This window comes from Neodothiora populina (genome assembly GCF_041146345.1).
Source record: "Neodothiora populina strain CPC 39397 chromosome Unknown canker_contig_17, whole genome shotgun sequence".
NCBI lineage: Eukaryota > Fungi > Ascomycota > Dothideomycetes > Dothideales > Dothioraceae > Neodothiora > Neodothiora populina.
In genome coordinates this window covers 1383643-1405599 of record NW_027191406.1, presented here as the reverse complement: position 1 = coordinate 1405599, position 21957 = coordinate 1383643, and the positions used below count along the sequence as shown (strand labels likewise).

At 50.8% G+C, this 21957-nt stretch overlaps 6 protein-coding genes across 7 annotated transcripts; 1 reads left to right on the top strand and 5 right to left on the bottom strand.

The window, feature by feature from the left end:
* Positions 1–224: 224 nt before the first annotated feature.
* AAFC00_004358 (uncharacterized protein) lies at positions 225–3007 on the bottom strand (the record flags this gene model as incomplete). Its single annotated transcript, XM_069343990.1, has 2 exons — positions 225–1976; positions 2096–3007. 2 exons carry the CDS (start codon positions 3005–3007, stop codon positions 225–227), a joined length of 2664 nt encoding a protein of 887 aa, XP_069202543.1.
* A 4587-nt stretch (positions 3008–7594) lies between these two features.
* Positions 7595–11069, bottom strand: AAFC00_004357 (uncharacterized protein; the record flags this gene model as incomplete). 2 transcript variants are annotated; one of them, XM_069343989.1, is made up of 2 exons in its annotated part: positions 7595–8125; positions 8175–11069. In XM_069343989.1, the coding sequence occupies 2 exons, from the start codon at positions 11067–11069 to the stop codon at positions 7595–7597; spliced, it is 3426 nt and encodes a 1141-aa protein (XP_069202541.1). The 2 variants fall into 2 exon arrangements, with proteins under 2 accessions (XP_069202541.1, XP_069202542.1); XM_069348448.1 differs by having other exon boundaries at positions 8175–11000.
* Positions 11070–11118: 49 nt separating this feature from the next.
* On the bottom strand, positions 11119–11883 carry AAFC00_004356 (uncharacterized protein; the record flags this gene model as incomplete). The annotated part of the gene is made up of 3 exons (XM_069348447.1): positions 11119–11130; positions 11245–11743; positions 11801–11883. The coding sequence occupies 3 exons, from the start codon at positions 11881–11883 to the stop codon at positions 11119–11121; spliced, it is 594 nt and encodes a 197-aa protein (XP_069202540.1).
* A 906-nt stretch (positions 11884–12789) lies between these two features.
* Positions 12790–14562, bottom strand: AAFC00_004355 (uncharacterized protein; the record flags this gene model as incomplete). Its single annotated transcript, XM_069343988.1, has 1 exon — positions 12790–14562. One exon carries the CDS (start codon positions 14560–14562, stop codon positions 12790–12792), a length of 1773 nt encoding a protein of 590 aa, XP_069202539.1.
* Positions 14563–17174: 2612 nt separating this feature from the next.
* Positions 17175–19585, top strand: AAFC00_004354 (uncharacterized protein; the record flags this gene model as incomplete). The annotated part of the gene is made up of 7 exons (XM_069343987.1): positions 17175–17460; positions 17515–17549; positions 17602–17818; positions 17871–18440; positions 18501–18953; positions 19017–19323; positions 19441–19585. The coding sequence occupies 7 exons, from the start codon at positions 17175–17177 to the stop codon at positions 19583–19585; spliced, it is 2013 nt and encodes a 670-aa protein (XP_069202538.1).
* A 1076-nt stretch (positions 19586–20661) lies between these two features.
* AAFC00_004353 (uncharacterized protein) lies at positions 20662–21951 on the bottom strand (the record flags this gene model as incomplete). The annotated part of the gene is made up of 3 exons (XM_069343986.1): positions 20662–21060; positions 21126–21438; positions 21524–21951. The coding sequence occupies 3 exons, from the start codon at positions 21949–21951 to the stop codon at positions 20662–20664; spliced, it is 1140 nt and encodes a 379-aa protein (XP_069202537.1).
* Between the last annotated feature and the right edge of the window lie 6 nt (positions 21952–21957).

The following is a 21957-nucleotide window of genomic DNA, read 5'->3' as shown; positions in this document are numbered from 1 at the left end:
GCTTGGTGACGCAGTGAAGATGAATGACTGGCTGAAGTGCAGTCCATACGCGACGCTGCTCAATTCTTCCCGTCATGTCATAATGCTTTATATGTGGCAGATGGCCTGCCAATCTAAAGGGCCGTGTCCGTCGGACACGTGTCGCAATGCCAGTGAAAACGATCAAGATCGAAACTCGAAAATGGTGCCATGTAACTGCTTCATGACTCTGCACATCTCACTCGTTACTTGCTCTTGCCATTGCGCTCTTCTGCGCGAGCCCGTCTGGCTTCGCGTACGAGACCTGAAAGCATGACTAGAGGAGCCGCCGTCTGGATAAAGGGGTGCTTCAGCAGATCGTGCGCGCTCGCTCGCTTCTCGGGGTCCACCTTTAGTGCCAACCCCAGAAAGTCCCTGAAGATGGGCGTGAGCTCCTCTTCCGCCTTGATCTGGGGCGTTCCGTTCGTCGCGATCAGATACAAAGCTCTCAGCGGGCTCTCCGTCAGATACGGAGGCTCGCCCTCGATCATCTCGATGGCCATAATGCCGAGGGACCAAATGTCGATCTTGCGTCCGTATTCCTTGCGAGTGACCACTTCGGGCGCCATCCAGTACGGTGTGCCGACCATCGTGGTGCGCTTGTGCTGCGACTCGTTGATCTGGGCGCAGAAACCGAAATCGGTCAGCTTGATGTTGCCTTCCATGGAAAGGAGCACGTTATCCGACTTGATGTCTCGGTGGATGACACCCTTGGAGTGCAGGAACTGCAGGCCGTGAAGCGTTTCGCGGCACACGGCTGCTATCTGCGGCTCGCTCATCAGGTTGAAGGTCACGACGTCTGTCAAGCTGCCTCCCTCCATGTACTCCATGACCACCCAGAGATCGCCCTTCACCAGAAAACTGTCCATGAAGTTGACAATGTTCTTATGCTTGCTGTCCTTCATGACAAGGATCTCGTTGATGATCAGGTCCTTCTTCGGCTGTTGCTCCAGGTTCATCTGCTTGATCGCGACACACTTGTTCGTGCCGGCTTCGTATGCTGTGAAGACACCACCAGATGCACCCTGACCGATTTTGTTCAGGTTGCGGTATCGCTTGACCGGGTCGGCCGGGTTGCAGATCTGTTGCAGCCTTTGTACGATCTCTTCGGCCACCGCCTGGCTTTGTCGTTGACGTGGTCTGGGCCGAGCGCCCCCTGCTGCACGAGGATCGTTCTGCGGCATGGGAATGTTTTTGGGATCTGATTGCTGGGCGCCTGAAGGACCATATTGCTGTACCTTTTGACTCTGGCTGCGTTGGAGAGCTTTCTGCTGGTATGCTTGTTGAGCTGCTGCCATGGCTTCACGTTGTTCCGCTTGATATTGCTGTGCGAATGCGGCTTGCTGTTGTTGCTGTTGCTGGGCTGCCGAAGTGGAACGGGACCGAGATGACGGATGGGTGCTCTGGGCGATCTGATCAACAGTAGGAGGGGCGTATTGCACTTCGGGGAAGTCGTGCTCGCCGCGCTCGTTTTGAGGCGACATGACAGGAGTCTCAGGAGCCTGGCGGGATGGAGTCGTGACTTGCGCATTCGTGGCTCCTGGCACACGAGGAGCCTGGCGCATCGGTAGCATGCCAGTACCTGCTGGCGGAGACGTAGGCCCAAGTCCGAGACCGACATTGCTCATGCCACGAGGGACTGGAGGAGGTGCTCGGGGGTTCTCGAAGCTTTCTTCGTTGTTGCGAGGGAAGCGCGGACTCTGAGGAGGGCTCAAGATGTGACCAAAACCAGAGCTGGACATGGTGGGAGAAGTGATGATGTTGGACGGGCAGTAGTTCTGCGGTGAGTCTTGTGGACGAGCATGATCGAATTTGTGCCAGTAAGCGTCTTCTGGATCTTTCTCCGTGTTCTCCTTGTAAAATTGTACGACATCAAGCACCGTCTTGGGGTCCTTCTTCTGCTCTTGCTCGGAGATTCCAGCCGTCGCAAGCATGTGTTGCCATTCTTTGGGTAGTCCCTAGTGCATTGTCAGCGACGGTCGCCAAAGGCATACAAGAAGAGTCGGCATGTGAGTGAGTGCGAAGCAGACCCGTAGCAATCAGGTACGAAGAAGAAAAAAAGAAGAAAAATACGTACAGTGAATGCGCCAGTGGCGCTGTCCACGCCAACGTGGACGACATGGAGAGGGTTTGCAGGTGCAGAAATTGCAGGTCGCGAGTTGGACTTCATTAAACCAGTAACGAAGTTGGCGAGACCGTTCTTTTTCTTCGACTTGATCTCGTCACTGTAGCGCTGTCGCGGACTGCTCGTTCCATCTGTGGCAGTGCTGCCATTGTTGGAGCGAGGCGACGGAGTGGCGCCCCCTTCCATGATGCCGATGATCGAAGGTCGCTTCAACCCTCGCGTGGAGAGGGTGTGCCTCAGCGATAGACGACCGGTAGTTTGTGCTCGTGGGGCTTGGGGTGGTCGTATGGCAGGGGTGGATTTGGACGTGGGGATGGTCCTGGCGTTATCGAGGGGTAGCAGATGAGGAGACGGCGAGGCGGAGAGGGAGGTGGTTGTGGGAGCAACGAGTGAATGCGAGCTAGAACTGAAGATGGCCAGTGAGTCGGGTCGTAAATCAGGATTCAGCTGAGGCGGCGGTAGGAGTTCCGCAGATGCTTCGGAGAGACGGTGAAGGTCGTTTGTCGAGGAGACAGCTCCAATAGCGGAGGGTGGGAGGTGTTGTTGCTGTTCCTGCTGCTGTTGATACTGTTGACGGTCTGGATTGTCGCTTTCGGGAACGTGTAGATCAGGGAGGGTGTCTCTTCTGCTGTGAGTGTGGACGGTGCCAGTGCTAGCAACGGTGCCAGTAGTGCTAATAGTAGCAGTGCCAGTGGTGCCAGTGGCCGCTCCAGTGCCGGAGACCTCTCTATATCGAGATCGCACTGGCGCCGATGGGGCTCGTCGTAATGTCGGTGTGGAACGCGGCTTGGTATAATCAATTCTGCTAAATTCGCTGGCAGAAGGGGTCTTGCGGAGACGAGCAGGAGGAGTGTGGTGTTCCATTCGGCGAAGCTATCGAAGCAATCAAGGCAATCAGAGCACTCAAATGCTACACAAAAAGCTCAAAGGGCGAAGGAAGGGGTCCAGCTAGGCCGCCGATGCGCGCGGGATCGGGGGTGAGGGGGGACTTCTTTGGTCAAAGGCAAGGCAAGGTAGGGTAATGCAGCAACACACAGGGCGCAAAAGGTAAAGGTCAGTGGTTCCAATAGGTCAAGGTTCGCTCGTGAAAGCCAACTTGGGTCTGGCTGAGTCTCTTCCGATTGGAGGGTTGGTTACCTCTGACCTGCCGCTTACAAGGGATGCCGTGTCTTGGAAGCGAGCGACTGTGGTGAGTAAGGTGCTGTAAGTGTGGATAGGGTGAGGTAGGGATGCCCAATCCGTGTTGATAGATTGATTTGATTGATTGACGGGCTGATTGACGATGGCCGAATGCACTACAGTGACAATGACAGCAACAGCAACAACAATAATAACGACAGATGCTGGATAACAATAAGAAGAAAAAGCCAAGGGACTTTGTCTCTTACAAGAACCGGGCGGCGGGGGTTGTTGTTGATGATGACTTCTACTACACCGAAAAGTAAATCGTTCTGGAAGTGGGTGGTGCAGGCTGCTGGGTCTGGGTGAGGCCAACAGGCAGTATAATTATTATTATTACTATTATTGTTCCATCACGATCGAGGAATCGCGAACCTTTTTTCCTTCGACCCTTACACGAGACTCCGGACGTACACACGTCTATTGCTTGGACTACCGACACTACTCACACACTACTTCTTGCCTACCGTCCGTCCTTGGCCTTCGACTGACTTTTTGCACTCGATGGCGACGAGCTCGGACGTTGGGTTCGCTTGCGACGACTTGAGGCTAACAGTCGACATCTGCCAGCCAGCCGTTCGAGGGAAGCATGCGAGTATCGATTATTGTTTGAAGCAAACTTTAGGTACAGTACTTTGCCTTCTTGCCCACGCCTGGATCCTTATTGTACCTCGACTACCCTGCCTCCTACCCTACCCAGGACTAGGTCCCCGTACCAGGACGGCCCTATTAGTGCAACGCGCCAGACCTACTGTTCGTGCCCCACCTCCCACTCGAGCGGGCCCACAACAAATCCCGCCCAATGGCTCCTACTTTCCTGCTCCTCCTCCTCCTCCGTCATGCTACTACCGTACTGTACAAGCCCAGCCTTGGGTCCAGCCCGTCCTCCTCTTCGTGTACATGGTCGCTTTCGTGCTTCCCACATCCCTTTGTTTGTGCATGCCCAATCTCGATTCTGTGATGCTTTCCAAGGGATCGAGCGCCCAGGGCGCCAATCACTCTGAAACGCGCAGTTTGTTGAACATGCAGCGGCCACCGTCTCCAGCGGGCGTCGTGACGGCTGTGGCCCCTACTCTGCCACGAGTCCGGCTCTTCCAGACAGCCAGCCCATACCGCTGATAAGTTGGCAGTGGTACAGTACATATCTCTGTATACGGTCCATAGCCGCCGTGGCCGCTCTCTTCGTAACTCTTGTCTAACGTCGGAGCTGCCTCGCTGTTGAGAATGCTGCAATTTGCGCAGAGCTGAAACACACATCGTATCTCTTCTCACTCAGCCTGGCATTAAGCCCTTCTCATGATTGAACCACGATGACGGATGCCCTCCAAACACCCCAACTATGTGCGACCATCGTGACCCGTCACATGTTGAGCTAATGTGCATTCTAACGTATACATATTGTATCATCGTTCACTGTCTTCAGCTTTGGGTCGTCTGCACCCGCACGAGACCCGAACACTTGGGTCCGACCCGCACCATTTTCCTTAGGTAGAAGCCAGCATGCACTACGGACTTATGTTCGTTACTATGGCTCCAGCAATCCTATATGCGCCACTCACTACTAAAGACTCGGTATATACGCGAGAGGCCGGTCATGCTTTTTTATGTATCAAGGTATATCACTGATAGGCTGGCTCTTGCTGGGGATACCCCTTCTTAGAGTCCTGCCTTCATCTTATCTCAATCTCGGCGAATTAAGGTTTGGGGAAATGGCGCCCCGCCCGCCGGTCCGTACAGGATTCGACCACTGTGCGAGAAATCCGACGACCTGGAGTCTGTTCCCTTCTTATCCACTATGCACAGGCGACAACTTTGGGAAGTCCGGGGCGTGACCGAAGGAGAACCATTTGGCAAGTCAACCAGAGCGACGATGGGTTCCTGGTGACATTCCGCTAGGAGACGCCTCTTACTCTAACAGCACGGGCGTCCATGCATAAATTCCAAGTCATGCATGTCTGGCCATTTATATGCACATGTCACCTTACGTCGAGCGGAAATTGTGCATGCGTGGTAAGACTGACTCTGTGTGTGCTTGATGTTGTCGCGGTGCCACGGGTACAAGCTGCAGTGTGCGTACCTTACCTTCTTTTCGCAAACAAATTTGCGTTTCTGGCGATTGAACAATTATGACAAGTGATTCAGGTACGACGATCTCGTCGTTGTCTCCTGCAAGAGAAGACCTCGGTTGAGCCTAACCACACACACGCGCCCTTTTCCACCCTTGTCGATGCTACTGTAGGTCACTGGGCTTCTGCGCCCAGCAGATGCAGTGCATGTACTTGTATAGGTACAGGTACGATAAACAGTACATTGTCACTCGTGCATACGAAGGTGATGGGGGTTTCTGTTCATCCTGCCTTATAAGGCTTAACGTGATGTTTTGAATAAACAAACAAAACCTTGAGAACAGAAATTCGAATGTTCTATAGTACAGTGCTGTATGCAGATCCTCTTCTGGTCCAGTCATCTCATCTTCCATTACCGTCGTCCGCGGCTTCTTCTCAGTCCTTCTATCTCCTTGGTCAATGTAATATGAAGTTTCTTATTCGGTCGTCAATGTCTCACTCCTCGACACGATGCCCTATGGAATGCTGAAACAACGACCACCACTACTACTACCACCAAACGAGCGTGACGCGCAAGACGCAACAGGAGCCCAAAGCTTGAATCCAGGAAAAGCTCATAATACCTGACACACGCACTCCCTCACTCACTCATACGGAGCACACACATACACGTAGATACTTGTATAATATGAAAAGTCTACCTTGTTTCAACCTGCTAGAACCCGATCATTCCCCCCGCGGGCTCATTTTCTGGCTTTACAGCAGACTTTTCTTCTATGGGTGAAGCATATTGTGCAGCACGTGGGCTTGGCGTAGTACTTTTATACCCGATAATCCTTGTACTGTACGTTGTCGAATAGCAAGGAAAACCTACTATCATTTGAACATCCTGTTTTCGTGATTATGATCGCGATTGATTTAGAAATATCTCCTTACTACTAAGGACTATCCATTTTCGCCTCTGATGTATCATACTGTCTTGACTCGACTTCGATCGTCTTTCTTCTTTTGTCTTTTGTAAATATCGTTGCAGCCTTATCGATGCAGATGAATAGATGGCAATATGCCTGCCTTACTGCACCCTTTCGTCTATATCCGAGCGGAAGAAGGCAGATATCTAAGCCACGATCGTAGCGCCGTGAAGACTGTATGCATGTGTGTCTGCGTTCCCTGACCATGAGTTTTGATGCTCTACATTTCCCTTACGAGGAGGATGTGCTATAGCATAACCACAGCGTCAGTCTAGCCAGTCTTTCACCTATTCTCGTCACACAGTTTTGAAGTCATTTCCAGCGTTGTATGTGCCAATCGTTTGATATATTGTGTGTATACAGGGCTTAATGGTGTAGGAAGAGAGGAGGACCAGGGTCGCTTGGCATGTTGCGATTTCTACTTTCCATTGTAGTCTCTAATGTATCTTATCAAACTCTACTCCATACAGCGTTGCCCTTATTATCAGCAACATTTGCTTGCACATAAACTGAAATGTTGTACAAAGTAAGATAGTATCCATACTTGTACCACACTACAGTGGTATTCTCGTCTAATAATGCGTTGTTGTTCAAATAGCAACCGTTGTATTGTCATTAGTTTCCTCGAGACTCCGTCCTGTTTCCTGTCCTGTGCACCCTTATCCTTTCCACACATTGTCCATTTCCGTAGCTACATTTCCACATATACTAGAACGCTTGTTTCTCTGGCATCTGGTCTCTGTAAGGTGATACTGTTGATGACTTCTCGAATCGAGTCGATCAACGTGTGTCAATGCTATACTGCAAGAGTGCTATTATCATAGCCCAACCAACTCCGGCATTAAACCCTTCCCGTATACGAGCACGAGCACCGCAAAGTATACTCCCGTTGTGCTAAAAAGGATTATAGCGCTGTGGCGCAACGAGAGCCCCATTAACTGTCTCCCAACGTTGATGTGAAAAACCCTGAGTACCGGCTCTTTTGAGACTAGAGCGTTTGCAACGGTTTCTTTTGTCGCTTAGGCTTACGATGCCTCTTTTGCGAAGGTTGGTTAGTGTATTATCAACTAGTCACCAGTACCCTTCGAGTGCTTTCCGATAGGTCATTGCTCTCGTGGGTCGACGTTTGCCGAGTCAGAAGCGTCTGTTGACTATCAAGCATTTAGGATGTTCGCTTTTAGTGTGTCAACTGTATCACTTCTGAGTTCGAGGCGTCTGCATTGATGAATAGACCATCATCCAGAATCATCGCCGCTTCGTGGACTAACGCTGTGCTTGCCACCTTCGTTGTTGTGATTGCCCTCTTCGATGTCCTTCAGCAGATTCGTAAGCTCCTTGAGTCTGACAGGCTTCGTCAGGAACAGATCTACACCGCTGATATACGCCTCGCGTTGAGCGTCAGCGGACCCCAGTCCCGTCAGAGCCACAATGGTGGCAGGCTCAATTTTGTGACGATGCTCGAATGCTCGGATGTGTCGAGTGGCTTCGAAGCCGTTCATTACGGGCATGGATATGTCCAACAGGATGACCGTTGGCTTGACACTTCGAGCAGCGTTGGGTGAGCCCTGTGCGTCAGTATTCAACTGCGGAGATGTCTGGTTGCTGTTTCCGCTTTTATTGCTATTCTTGTGTTCGGCAGAGACAGATTTTCTTGCAGCAATAGCAGCCGTCTTGTATGTTTCAACTGCTTCAGATCCATCTCGTGCCGTGAGCGCCAGATGGCCATGCTTCTTGGCATAGGCTACAAGGAGCTGGAGATTGATAGCCTGGAAGTATTGTCAGCGAAGGACGTTACGTGTCCGGGTTTATACGTACATTATCATCTACCAGAAGGAGACAAGACTTCGAAGGGTCGATGCTGGATCCTGGCTTCCGCTTGCCCTGCCCTGTAGCTTGCGAATCTTTTCTTAGTGAGATAGCTGTATCTGCAAGCTTCTCGGCCAACTCAGTCATGACTGGAACTTGAGGAAATGGGTATTCACTGATTGAGCCTTCACGGGTATCAGAAGCGTCATCAGTCATTGTGTCGTTCCAGCGGAGTATTGACGTGCCTGGACTGACACCGATGTGTCCATCCGGTCGGTTTGGAATCGCAATGGCTGTCAATGGGGTAGCCGTGCGTGATCCTTGACTATCACTATGATAAGCCATCGAACCGTCAAAGTCTGGCATCGTCATGGACAAGCGGTTCGGACGCGCTCGAGGTGTTGGGACATTATCAATCCCGATAGGAGAAAATGGCGGACTTATAGAGCCAGAGAGACACGTCTGCAAAGCGATAGCAAGCCGTTGTGGACCGCAGGGTTGAGAGATATACTCGATATGACCTTCCACAAGTTGACTGAGGTCAGACTTCTTCAGCCGACGTGCAGACATGTAGTCATTACACAAAATCACCAGAGGCTTGTACCGTAGCTGTGAGACAAGGGCAAGTTCCTCCTGGCTGATGTCGTGAGGTGCCGACTGTAAGAGATGTAGTAATTGAGGTATGTCTGCCTCTGTGATCATAGACAGCACGCTCGCGTCCGACACTGTCCAGCTGGGTCCGGACAAAGCAATCCCAAGCTCGTCACACGTCTTGCGTAATGTTTTGAGCAACAGTCTTATACCCACCTCGGTAGGACTCTGACCTTCCGGCGTCGGTGGGCCAAGCACGTCCATCGCGAGAGCAGTCAGGTCGCGCTGCGCTTCTTTTTGTTTTTTCTCCGCGGGCTCTTTCTGACGAGAGGGACGGCTCAATTCCAATGGCACAGTGACAGTAACAATGGTTCCGATGCCTTTTCCGCTTTGAACATCCACTTTACCCTTGATACCTTTCACAATCTTAGCGACCATACTCATACCTAGTCCTGTACCTTCTGCTAAGTCGTCTTCTTGTGTGAAAGCGTGGAAAAGTTGATTCTCCAAGAATTCCTTCGACATCCCTCGGCCACTATCTGTCACCGTGAATTGCGCACATGGCCGCTTCTCCTTGGTAGTGTGAGGCAGCATCTTGAGTGAAACAGCAATGTAGCCCTCTGCTGTATACTTCAACGCATTGTTGACAAGATTGACGCATATGCGTTTCCAGGCACCAACGGCAACGCGACATCTCCAAGACACTCCAAGAGATCTGTCGATGTCCACGATTACGGTGAGATTCCGCGCAGACAGGACCCTTTGGTCTTTCGAGCAGCAGTACGAGTATACCGCAGTTTCTATGACTTCTTCCGTGATCTGATCAAGAGCCACATCGGCATCTACGGAGATCATACCACCAAGACTTCGTCTCTTATTCACCCTGGCGCTCAGGCTCCTGCGCCCCTTCTGAGCTGGGTCAGCTGCCACAAGGGTTCGCTTTGCGAAAAAGTTGATCTTGGAGAAGTCTAGTAGGTGGTCCACGATATCCAACAGGGTACGGCCGCAGGCCTCGATCTGGGTGATCATACCACTAGTCGCAGGGTCCCTCACCTGATCTTGCATGATCTCAACCGTACCAAGAATGCCGTGAAGGGGAGACCGGAGCTCGTGGCTTATCGAAGATATGAAGTCTGACTTGGCCTTGTTTGCAAGCTCCACGTCCAAGCGGCCGAGTTTTGCCATGATGACATCGCAGAAAGCTGTAAGATAATGCATCTCACCCTCTTGAGAAAAGACGCGTATAGGCGAGTATGTCCAGATGATACAACCAGCGTACCACCTGTCTCGGCTAGGATCCCATAGGCCGAGAAGCATGAGGCTTCGTACACCAGGGAACAACTGTCCTAGGTCCTTGCCCCATGCCGCTTTTGTGAGTCTTTTACGCCTTTTTTTGGATGTCTCGCTGCCTGCATTCGCGTCTTGTGGAAGTACTGCAGATCCAGTGTCAGAAGCACTGTAGCTTTCTGATGTCATAATGTCTACAGATTCTCCACCGGCAATACTGAAGTTCCAAATCTTTCCGCGCTTATGATATCTCAGCAATGAGTGTAACAACTTTCGTGCGGGCAGACTGTGTGAGACTTCTGGATCATTTCTTGATGCATAAGAAGCTCCGAGCAACGCACATGATGTCTCGAGAGCAGCCTCCCTCTGACTAGGCGAAACACTAATGGAGTCGGCCTCGCTGCCTGTTCCTTCAGTTCCTTCCGCGCCACTGGTCGTGGTATCAATGTCGTCATCTGGAGTGCTATTGATCATCGAACTATTAATCAATTCCCCAAAGCCAGATATGGTCGCATCCAGGAAAAGTACACCATCCGCATCTACCGCTGTGCGGATGAGATCTGCGGCTGTTTGCAGGGTTCCCCGTACAGTGCGACCATGGGATTTCAGCTCGGGGTCTTCTTCCGTTGTAGAGGCACTGGATACTGATATGCTAGCAAGATCGTCTGACGAGCCCGTGCAGTCCACATCCTCGGCTATGTTCGGCTTCATATCTGAAGCTCTAGTAGTATTTGGCAGCGATTTTGGGGTTTCTAGCGCTTTCGGCAGAGCGTCACCTGCCAGGCTCGCAGTTTGATCCGGCCTCACCACTTTGTCGCCTGGTTGCATCCTCCCGAACTTGTCGAGTGACGGACGTCTGGCAGAATTTATATCAGTCATAGTGCTGCCAGACGCTTGGTTGGATTGTTGCCATGCGTCGGAGGAGCCTTCCATGAAGGCGCTGAGGGCAGACACCATTCGAGCTCCCCTACGCTGCTCGGCCATGGCGCGAACCATCTCCAGATGGCTCATAACAGCACTGCCCATCTCCTGAAGGAATCCAGTACTCTTCGCATCCAGACCTTCGCGAACATTATCATCTAGCACGCTGTGAATCACACTATGTTAGCTGAAACATATCCAAACCATGACAGCCCCATACATCTCACCACTATCTGTTGTTAGCGATGATTTCCTTAGTACATGAGTATCCAATACATACAAAAGCACCAATATTTAATCCCTTGGAAGTGGTTATTGGTACACCAGCATAGAATCGAGCTTTGGGCCCACCAGTAACATAAGGTCTGTTGCAAAAACGCGTGTCCTCGCTGAGGTTATTGATGATATGGATGACATCTGAATTGTCGTCTCTAGAATTACTGCCTCCATTAGCTGGTAGATTGACGGTGTGTTCGCATACAGAGAAACCACGAGGAATCTTGGTGGCGCCCAGCCACAACTCGTCCTTCGCCTCGTAAAGGTCGTCATCTTGCAGGGACAAAGTCCGAGTCGCCTCAGCAAGAATATAGGCAGAGTCAATGTCAAAGAAAAACACCATCGCTCGCCTCATGCCAAGACGAATAGCCGCGAGCTGGCAGAACGCTGTCAATGCCTTGTCCGGCGAAGATGAGGGGCGATGTGCAGACACTGCCTCGGGAGAATTGAGATCAGTCCAAGCCAGCTCGGATGCATTCAGCGCACGAATGGGTTCGTAGTAGCTGCGAAATAGGTCAGCCAAATGCGATGAGATTACAGTTGTGGTAAGTGCATCTAACCTGTAGAACTCGTGTTCCCGCTTGCTCTCGTAGCGAGCACGCTGCGTAGGAGTCATGTCCTCGACATTCATATTGGTCGGCATGGTTTCGTTTGGCGGCTTCTTCGTTGAAGCAGGCAATAATTCACCCAAGCATGCTCTATATGCAGAAGATAAGGAGACGAGAAGAGACTCGTCACTATTTCAACGACCAAAACACAGATGGCGCTACACTATAAGTCGCCGAGAATGAGAGACAGTATTTGGGATCAGAAAGATTCGCGATCCTTGCCAAGCATAGATGGTATTCAGAAGTCACAGGGATAACAGCTGCGACACTTTGTATCGGGTATAAGCAAACAAATGGTCCCCAATGTTGTGAGAATTTCGTGTGTAGTACAGCAGAACTAGATCGCGTCTGCCAAGTTCAGTGGTCCCCCGCGGCGTTCCCGCAGATCACGGCTAGGCTATAAGCACCAACGTGGCGCACGTGGGGGATTGACAGCCGTCAAATCTGCTTGGCTTGAGGATCTGCAAGGAGGTTTATGAAGCGAGTTTAGCCTCCGAGGAACTAACTTGTTGCCTTACTGTTCGATGTTTTTACCTGTTCACTGTAGTACATTTGTATTGGGCTTAAAGGTATAGCATGTGTGCGATATTTTCGGATCATAAGCAGATATAGGTCGCATAGGCAGCAAGCCGGGGCTGTGATGCAGATAAAGCGTGGTTGAGCTAAAGCTAGGTACCTAAGGTAGGTATCAAGAAGTACATTTGTCCATCGAGGTATGTCCGAGGTACATGATTATCTATAACCAGAGTAAGTCGTGATGCTAAAGATAGAAATACCTGGGTAACACCACCAGCGCCATGCAAATAATGATAGTAATCTAAGTTATATACATGAAAGTCGACTTTGACGAACGATACAAAAAACACTCGGCTCTGCACTGCATAGTGCCAGAGAAGAACGAATCGTCAAATTGGGGACGTGTGCTGATTCAGATTTCGACTTCAGAGCACTTTCGGTTTCATCCATTCAGATGTGCCAACGCCAAGATTGAGACCATTCCTGGCCCACCACCTGCGTACCTCGTCACCTTTCCTTCCCTCTATACCGTCTTCGAGGGCCTCCTCGACATCGCAAGTCTTGTACTCGACTCGTAGTCCACTCTGTTTCCACCATTCCAGAACGTCTACGTGTCCCATCTTCGTTGCGCCGACCAGGACTTGGTTATCGTAGATCATCTTCGAGCCCTTGAGCTCGTGCCACGTCTCGAGAACATTGACGTGGCCGTGCGTGCTGGCCAATTTTGCAACTGTGTCCTCATGCGCGAAAGCAATACCCGACTCAACCCACCATCGCACCACATCTGCATTTCCAGCCTGCGTCGCGTAGCAAATACTTTTTCCTGGCTTTGATTTGAGTGGTCGACGATGGTTTTCGGATGCAGTCGTCATCGAGTCAGATCCAGTGGTGTCATGCTCCATGGGTTGATGGCTTATCAGATTATGCCACCATTCTAGAACATCCATATGGCCTTGTGAGCTCGCTTGCTCCAAAGCAGCTTCTGTATATAGCAGCTTGAGACCGCTTTTCTGCCACCATTCTAGCACATGAACAAAGCCCTGTCTGCTTGCCCCATCGACAGCTTCAGCCGTATAGTTTTTCGTCAGGAAGCTCGGGCTCGTGTTCCAGAAATCGAGTATCTCTGTTCTACCGAATACCGAGGATGCTTTATCAGGCAGGAAGGTAGAGCCGAAGATACTGAGGAAGAGATGTTTATGTTCGGACTCGAGATATGAGAGGAGAGACGTCATGGCGAAGCGCATGATGAGCTTGATACATAGTCGACTCATCCAGCGCGGAACACTGTTGGCAGCTATGAATGCTTTAATGTCGGAGAGTTGACCAGTGAGCAGAGTATACTCAAGCTGCTCCATGTAGTTCTGAGGACCCTTGGGACTGGCATGTTGTTGCCACTCCGGTGGGGGTGGAAGATTAGTATATATGTGTAAGGTTTTCGCCAACTCCCAATCTCCGGAAGCATCGAGGATCATAGTCCATAACTCCGGCGGCAGAAAGTTGGTCGAACGACGAGTGCTAGAGCTCTTCTGATACCGGACGCCTTTCTGCGTAGGGGAAACTTGCACGCCGTGACCGATGTTCATAAGGTCGACCTGGTTTCGCACAGTTTCGGTAAGCTCGAAGAAAACCTCGCGAGACTTGATGCGCTTCTTGCCATCTTCGAAGGTCCAGAGAATTGGCGGTAGAACTTGTACCCAATTCCATTTCCGCCTGATCTTGGTGAGTTGCTTCTTCGTCATGGGGTTCTCCCACATGAGACACGACATGCCTGGCACCATAAGCACCTTTTTCGACACATTCCAACTCCTGAGTATTTCTAGCAGCAGATTGTCTGTTCCGCCGTGTAGCATCTTGGCGAGATTGTTGGCATCAATAGGTGCCAGCACGAGTATGTCAGCCCATTGGCACAGATCTGCCGCCTCCTCTTCTAATTTCTCAGTGTCCTGTACAGACTTGGTCTGCGCCCGAATGATGTTGGGAATGGTGAGACATTCAGAAGAAGCGGAGATAAGGTCTGCATTTCCGTAGCCGATATCCAGTATCGCCTTGACTGAGCAATCTGGTATGCTGACCAGGGATGGCAGGAGGTTTCTCACGATGGCTGCATCTGTACACCCACTCGAAGAGAAGAGGATGTGGAGTTGCCGAGGGGCTATTTGCGACTGGATTTCCGGCACTGATATGTTCGACAGGGCCATGTTCTTCCGGCCTTCCAGAATCCTAGACTGAGACGTCTTCTATACTCGGGGACATGTCGTGGTATATGATGGAGCGGGTGTTCTCGAAATGATATAACAATTGACCCCAGAAACGCGACGGTCGTGAAGTTCTCCGTGCTCTGTACCGGTACTTTTAGGGCTTGGCTTGATGAACGTGATGATGACGATCTCTATGGGTCTTTGGAGTACGGTAGGTAATCATGTACACCTACAAGTCGACCACGAGACGCAGCAAACGGTCTTGTTTTCGCAAGACCCAGGTGATGTTTCGATATATATGAGACACACCCTGGAGCAGACTTCTATCCCGCTGGAAATCGTGTCTGTGGAGATGCAGGCGAAAGGAGGACGTCTATCTGGCGGTGTAAATGGCTTTACCCTGGCATCCTTTGCAGCCAATAGGAACAGAGCTATCATCAAGCCCTTACCTTTCCGAATCAGATCTTGGTCGTTCATCGATCGGAAGCTTCTTCCGCCGCCCTGCCATGGCCAGTAACCCTGAATAAGTTTTCAGGGTGGGACACTTATTGAAGGTGAATGACACGCCATGAAGAATGTCACCTTGCTTCCACGCACCTCACCGCATGGAGCAACAACCACAACAACAGATCAAGCATGTTAGATTCAGAGCAAGAGTATTTGCTATGGCACTGCACTGACACTACTTTTCCTCTGCTCTGCGCGGCCTTGCTCTCGATGCATTAGTTGGATCCGCAAATCTATCAACAGACGAGATCTCGGGGAGTATTGTTAGCCTTGTCGACCACTGCCTTTCACAAATGCAGAAGTTGCTGACTTGAACGCGTTATATTGAGTCTGTGAAATGCAGTAGTTTTTTGTACGCGACGAGAACACTAAAAGCATATCATCCGTCAAATGAAGAGACCTTGGCGGTCGACTGACAGAACAAGATGACAGTTATTACATGGCGAACTGACGGAGCAGCTCCGAACTCCGAAGGTGTGCATTGTCGACTGAACAGAAAAGCTCTCCAGCATGGACCTTTGTGTATAGGACTTTGCGACACCACGATCCTATATCCGGTCTCGAGCTTGAATTGATGTGGTTCACGATGATGTACAGCAAGATTTCAAAGCTATGCCATATTCTACCACGTGACTCTTAGTAGAGTAGACCAGCCGCGGTGGCAATAGAGGATATCAGCACATCACACCTCTTGACGGTGGCATGGAAAGGCGCACACACTGCACCGTGCAACCTCACTACTAACAAGACACATAGTCTTTGTCACTGTCAAGGCTCATGTCACCTACCTTGAGTCTGGATCCTTGCTGCCATCGGTCCCTGTGACAGCAGGATGAGGCTCAATTGTCATCCAAGCTATAGTAATGCTGTGGACTGGGGGAGAGACCAGATCCTCTCTACACGAACCCACCGATGCAGGTAGCCAGGTGCTGCAAGTGGATAGAGTCGTGATCGGACTCGTATGGCTGGTTGACATGACGTCGGAAGAAAGTGGTCCTCCATCTCGATATGAATGAGGCGGTCCATGAGGCTGCGTCAGAACGCGCAAGCATATCTTTTCTGCCGTTCAGGTCAGCCATAAGCCGCCATCTTGTGACATGAGCGGTCTAGTGGTGATGGTGAGTAGACGGCTGCCGAGAATCAACTTGCAGTCGTGTAACAAACTGAAATGCTGGACTTTCTATAATCACCTTTGGACATCAAACCCCAAAGAATGGTCTTCAAAGGGGTGCATGCTCGAGGGATTGCAGTGTGTCACTAGAAACTACTTGGACGCAGTGCTTGGAACTGAGGCCTTGGCATCAGCTTTCGAGTTGGCAAGTCCCGTGTGTTGCTATAGGGAATTGTAAGCTGCTGATTGGTCGTGTTTCATTATGTGATCCAACGTGCGGATGAGATACGCTCACTCAGCTCGCTTCTGCTTTGCACATACTCGGTAGTGGATGTAAGGCCACCAACTTATGGTGGCCTTCAGCTCGAGGTATCGTGGTCAGCCAAGGCGGGGATACCGATGAATGCAAGTCTCTCATGGTCCTACATTAAAGCAGTCAACCACGCGGCCTGTCCCACCTCGAGCACATGGCACGCGAAGACAAGTCCCCAAGTCTCACAGTGTCGAGAGCCTGCGGCTGATGATTACTGCCTTTAACAAGCAATCTCAACAATCTGGGTTGAGACAATTCATACTCGTCAACTTCACGAATCTGAAAGTCAATAAAACCGATCACCGCCTGAGCGCTGGACCTTCAGCCTTTCGTATCATCTTCCTCTCACGTAAGCGGGCCCCTCCTCAGTGGCTTTTGCATGCGCCATCATCAAAATCTCGTTCATATCTCTGTCTCGGAATCACTGGGAAAACGGGAAACCGTACAATCCTTCTGTAAACTGGTCTCTTGTTACTCTACCAATAATAAGGCGGAGGCGCAATGCGACTCTCTACTATGCATACGGCAAGGCGTACTGGGATCGAGCTGAGGTCTCACATTCCTCATGAGGCAATCGGTGTGTATCGATGAATATTGCTCTGAGTAAGCTTAAAAAGCCTCGTGAAGACCGCTTTTCGTAAGAGCTAAGCTGCTCAATTCACCTCAAACTCACTACTCAAGATGATGGGCGTTGCGAAGACCTGTTGGGAGACCATTCTGAAGTTCGCTGCCCTTGCCCATGTGATCGAGTATGACCTTGGTCAAGAACCACTTAGACTTCCAATTTCAGATGTGACTTCTCACACACGAGGAGTTACCTTCTCACCTCACAATGCTACAACAGGTGCTTTCCAGTGTCACTACCCCAAGTTAGGGAACGGCTGGATGGCGTGCAATACTGCGAATGATCGCTCCTGCTGGCTGAAGAACACCAGGACTGGAGACAAGTATGATATCCATACCAATTGTATGCCCAATTCCCCATGCCTTGCGGATATGAATGTACACTGATGAAATCAAGATGAGGACATAGCTCCGCCTGGAGTCACTCGTGAGGTGGGAAAGGCCGCTCAGTTCAGGCATCACATTCGACTGACTGTAGCTCCAGTACTGGCTCAATGTCGAATCGACAGTTCTTACTCTTGATGGCTATGTCAAGGAGTCGGGTCTAACCTTCAACGGTACCTATCCTGGGCCTGTGCTTGAGGCTTGCTGGGGTGATACCGTGATTGTCCATGTCACGAACAAGATCATCGACAATGGCACAACTATACATTGGCATGGTATAAGACAGCATGGTTCGAACCAGATGGATGGTGTGAATGGTAACACATTGACTTCTTACTTGCTTGTCTAGACCGCGACTGACGCTTGCAGGTGTCACGCAATGCCCAATTGCCCTCAACGATACGTTCACCTACAAGTTTGACATTACGCAATACGGAACCACTTGGTACCACTCGCATTACAAGTTACAGTACAGTGATGGCATTGCAGCTGCTCTCACTCTTTACGGGCCTAGTAGCGCTTCCTATGATGAAGCGTTCCAGCCTGTGCTCATCAATGATTGGGCTCACGATGGCGCCGATGACCTCTTTCGGGAGGAGCTTCTCGGTGCACCTCCGCTGATGGACAACATCATCTTCAATGGAACTGGTACCTTTAGCTGCAGTAATGAAGACCCTAAGTGCTGTTCACCCTGCAAGCTAAGTTCTGGTCCTGGCAAATGTATTCCAAACCCACACTGCTCTGATGCGGGCGCTGTTGTGCCAGGGGCCCCCTTCAAGATGACAGTGAAGAAGGGCAAACGACATCTGCTGCGACTCATCAATGCATCTTCCGAGTCAATGTTTATCTTCTCAATTGACGGCCACGAGCTGGAAATAATTGCGACTGATCTTGTGGCAATAACACCTTATAAGACTGACTCACTGTTTCTCGGTATAGGTATGAATATACTTCTCTGTTTAGCGACCTGCATAAGGCTTTCGAACTGACATGATATAGGCCAGCGATATTCAGTCATCGTTCATGCAAAGACAGATGACAAAGAACTCGAAGCCACGGGCGGCAATTACTGGATTCGAACTCGCCTGGCGACTGGTTGTGGTAGCATCGAACAATCTTTGGAGACCACGGGCATCTTGACATATGCCGGTTTCGTTGCCAACACACCTGCTACCCACACTCAGCAATTCAGGACTGCATGTGCAGACGAGCCTCGCGCAAGTCTCAACCCCGTTGTCCCATGGTACCCTCGTAAGGACCAGATTTTAGGTAGCCTCGATGCGTACACTTTCGAAGCCGGCATTGCTCCTGCATCGAACGAGGTTACCGACTCTGGGTACGCGAGATGGGACCTTGCGAATGACCCATTGTTCTTGAACTATAGCGACCCAACCATCGTGCATACAGACAACTCTGGTTTTGTGTATCCGTCCAATTATGCCGTCATTGATTGTACGTGACAGATTTTTCTTCGTTCGTCGATGGACTCATGGACTGACATTAGCTTCTGCCCAGACAACTTCACCGCAGGTTACGTCTGGCTGATCATAACCGCTCAGAACCTCACCGACGTACTTCACCGCGACAAGAACGAGATCCCTGCAGCGCATCCTATCCATCTCCACGGCCATGACTTTGTCATTCTCGCTCAGGAGAACTCAACTTTCAACGCCTCGCGCGATATGCCCAACTTCAACTTTAACAATCCCCCACGAAGAGATGTCGCAATGTTGGACCAGAGCGGCTACCTTGCTCTTGCGTTCAAGCCCGATAATCCCGGGGTTTGGCTCGTACACTGTCATATCGCGTTCCATGCTGCTAGGTAAGGTCTTCCTCATCCTCCCCAACACATAGCCAGGATAATATCCCCCTCATCACCAACATTTCGCATCCGGCGTTTGTGAGCAAGTGAAGCATTGCGTACTGATCACGAAAACAGCGGTCTTGCCCTCCAGATCCTAGAAAGAGAAAACGAAATCACCAGCGCGATGGGTGGCGTTGCTGCTCTCGATCCCGTCAAGCAGGGATGCAAGAAGTGGGACGAATGGGGCTTGCGGTACAAGCAGCTGGACAGCGGAATATGAACTAAGTCGAGACTGGTAGAGCAAAGTATGAGGGGCATACGAGGAAAATGTGACAACGGATTCCATGAGGGTTGATATCTGCCACGGTGGTTACCCTGGCACTCCGAACGCCCAAAAAGAAAACCCCGTCGCATAAAGTCAAGGAGGCTTTCCATGATTAATGTTTGGAATCCATTCATCTGAAATCTCATCTCAGTAGCATATAGAAACCGAGCGATACAGCATAGATTGTTTATCCACCTACAAATGACCCCATCCAGCGCTAGTGGGTTGCACAGTTGTTTTACCTCAGCCGAAACATCCAAAGTGTAATACAGTATACCCAAAACAGGGGCTGCGAATGTGCGACCCTGTCCAACGCACCCGAGCCATCGAACCCAAGATTAGCCTAGCCCGCCCCGGTACATTTGAGGACAGGGACAATCTGTTTTTGCTTGGAGCTGGAACAGTCCTCCCACCTGCTCGAGAAGAGTATGTAGTATAGGATCATCCATATATTTCCTGTGATATAATGACGTGAGAAGGGAAGCGACCAGGAAGGGAGTGATGTACATTACCATTGCCATTATCCCCTTTCGTCTACTACGAATATCAAATGGGAGTGAACCTGACTGTGCACCCCCTCCCCGCTCTTCACACAACGTGTGACAAGAGGTGATTATGCGACTGTCGCCGCTCAGCCTCCATCATAGCTACCTTACCATTGCTGCTGTACTTCACCACTGCTATCATCGCTATCGCTGCTCGATGCTCTGTTGTGTTATTGCTGCTATGGCCATTATTGCTATCACCGCTACTACTGCTACTATCGCTACAGACACAGGTACTTTGTGTATATACAGGTGATTTTGTGTATGTACAGAGAAAAGAGAAAAAGAAAAGATTGACATGAAAAGGTGAATATCTAGGTAGTGTGGCATACATACAAGGTGAATAATTTGTAGGAGGGGGTTTTATGTGCAGTCTTCGAAGGGGGACAGCTAGCTAGCCATCTACTTCTTCAATATCCTCAACTAAGGGAAACAACCACTCGCTCTAGTGGATGGATGGATAATCTTCAAAAGTGAGACGGTTTCTCAAAGCAAGAAAGCGCCAATAGCAAGTCCCAAGAACGAGACTCCGAAAGCCACAGCAGCGGCACCACTTCCAGAAGCACCGACGAGACGACTAGCGGCGCCGGCGTACGCGCTTCCGGAAGCACTGGCCGACGACTGGGAGAAGGAAGACGAGCCATCGCTTGCGGTGGCGGCTGCGGTGGCGACGCCAGTGCTGGTGCTCACGACGGTCTTGCCGTCTGAGTTGGTGGTTGTCACGACGGAGCTGACGTCGACGGTCTTGGCTGAGGAGGCGGCCTTACTGGTGGTTGAAGTGATGATGTTGGTTGAAATGGAGGTTGCGTTGGAGCCCTTGATTGAGTCGGCGGAGCCGGACTTGTCGGTCCAGGTGTAGGATTTGGCCGGGTTGTAGTTGGTTACCTGGTCACGGCTGTTAGTGTTTCGATTCGTATGGCCCTTGGGGTTGTGGGGAGAAAAGAACTTACGGTAACGGACTCGACGTACATGAGGTACGGAGCCTTGTCAAAAGTGGTGTCGCCACCAGCCCATTGCTTGGTCCAGTAGCTCTCGCCGGAGCATCCACCGCACCAGCTGCCAAGCTTGAGTCTCATGGGGGTCTGGGGAAAGTCGTAACCGCCGTTGGCTTCAGAGGCTTGGAGAGTGCGAATTTCGTTGCCATCGATCAACCACTTGACGCTCTCCTCGGTCCAGTCGATCGTGTATGTGTGCATCTTGGTAGTCGGGGCATCGACGGGGTGGTAGATGGCCCGATCGTACGAGGTGGTGTTGCCCTTGCCGCTAGTATGAAAGTCAGCTCACATTCATCCACAACAGAAGTATAACTGCTTGCTACAGCTGAGGTGAAAGGCCATCAGATACGTACAAGTAATTACTCTCGACATGGGTGCCATTGCCACCCAACCACTCCCAATCAATCTCGTCAAGGTCGTCAGACTCCAGCACAATCGAACTGATAATACCAGTTCCAGGTGAGGCCTGCATCACGACATCGATCTTGCCAAACATGACGTAGAAGTCCGTCTGGACGGTAGGAGCCTGGCCATCCTTGGAGATGTTGAACATCGCACCCTTGGAGTCATCGTAGGTAAGATATGTACCATCGGCGGCGGTCCAGTTCTTCTTGAACTCATTTTCGCCCTTGGTGAAGTCCGTGGTGACAGTCCAAACGTCAAGACCTGCATCAGGTGTGCAAGTCTTGTTCATGGGGTTACAGTCAGTATAGGTCTGGGCGCTGACCATGGTGGCAGCCACGAGGGCGGTACCCGTAGCGAGCGTCTTGAAAGATCTCATAATGAT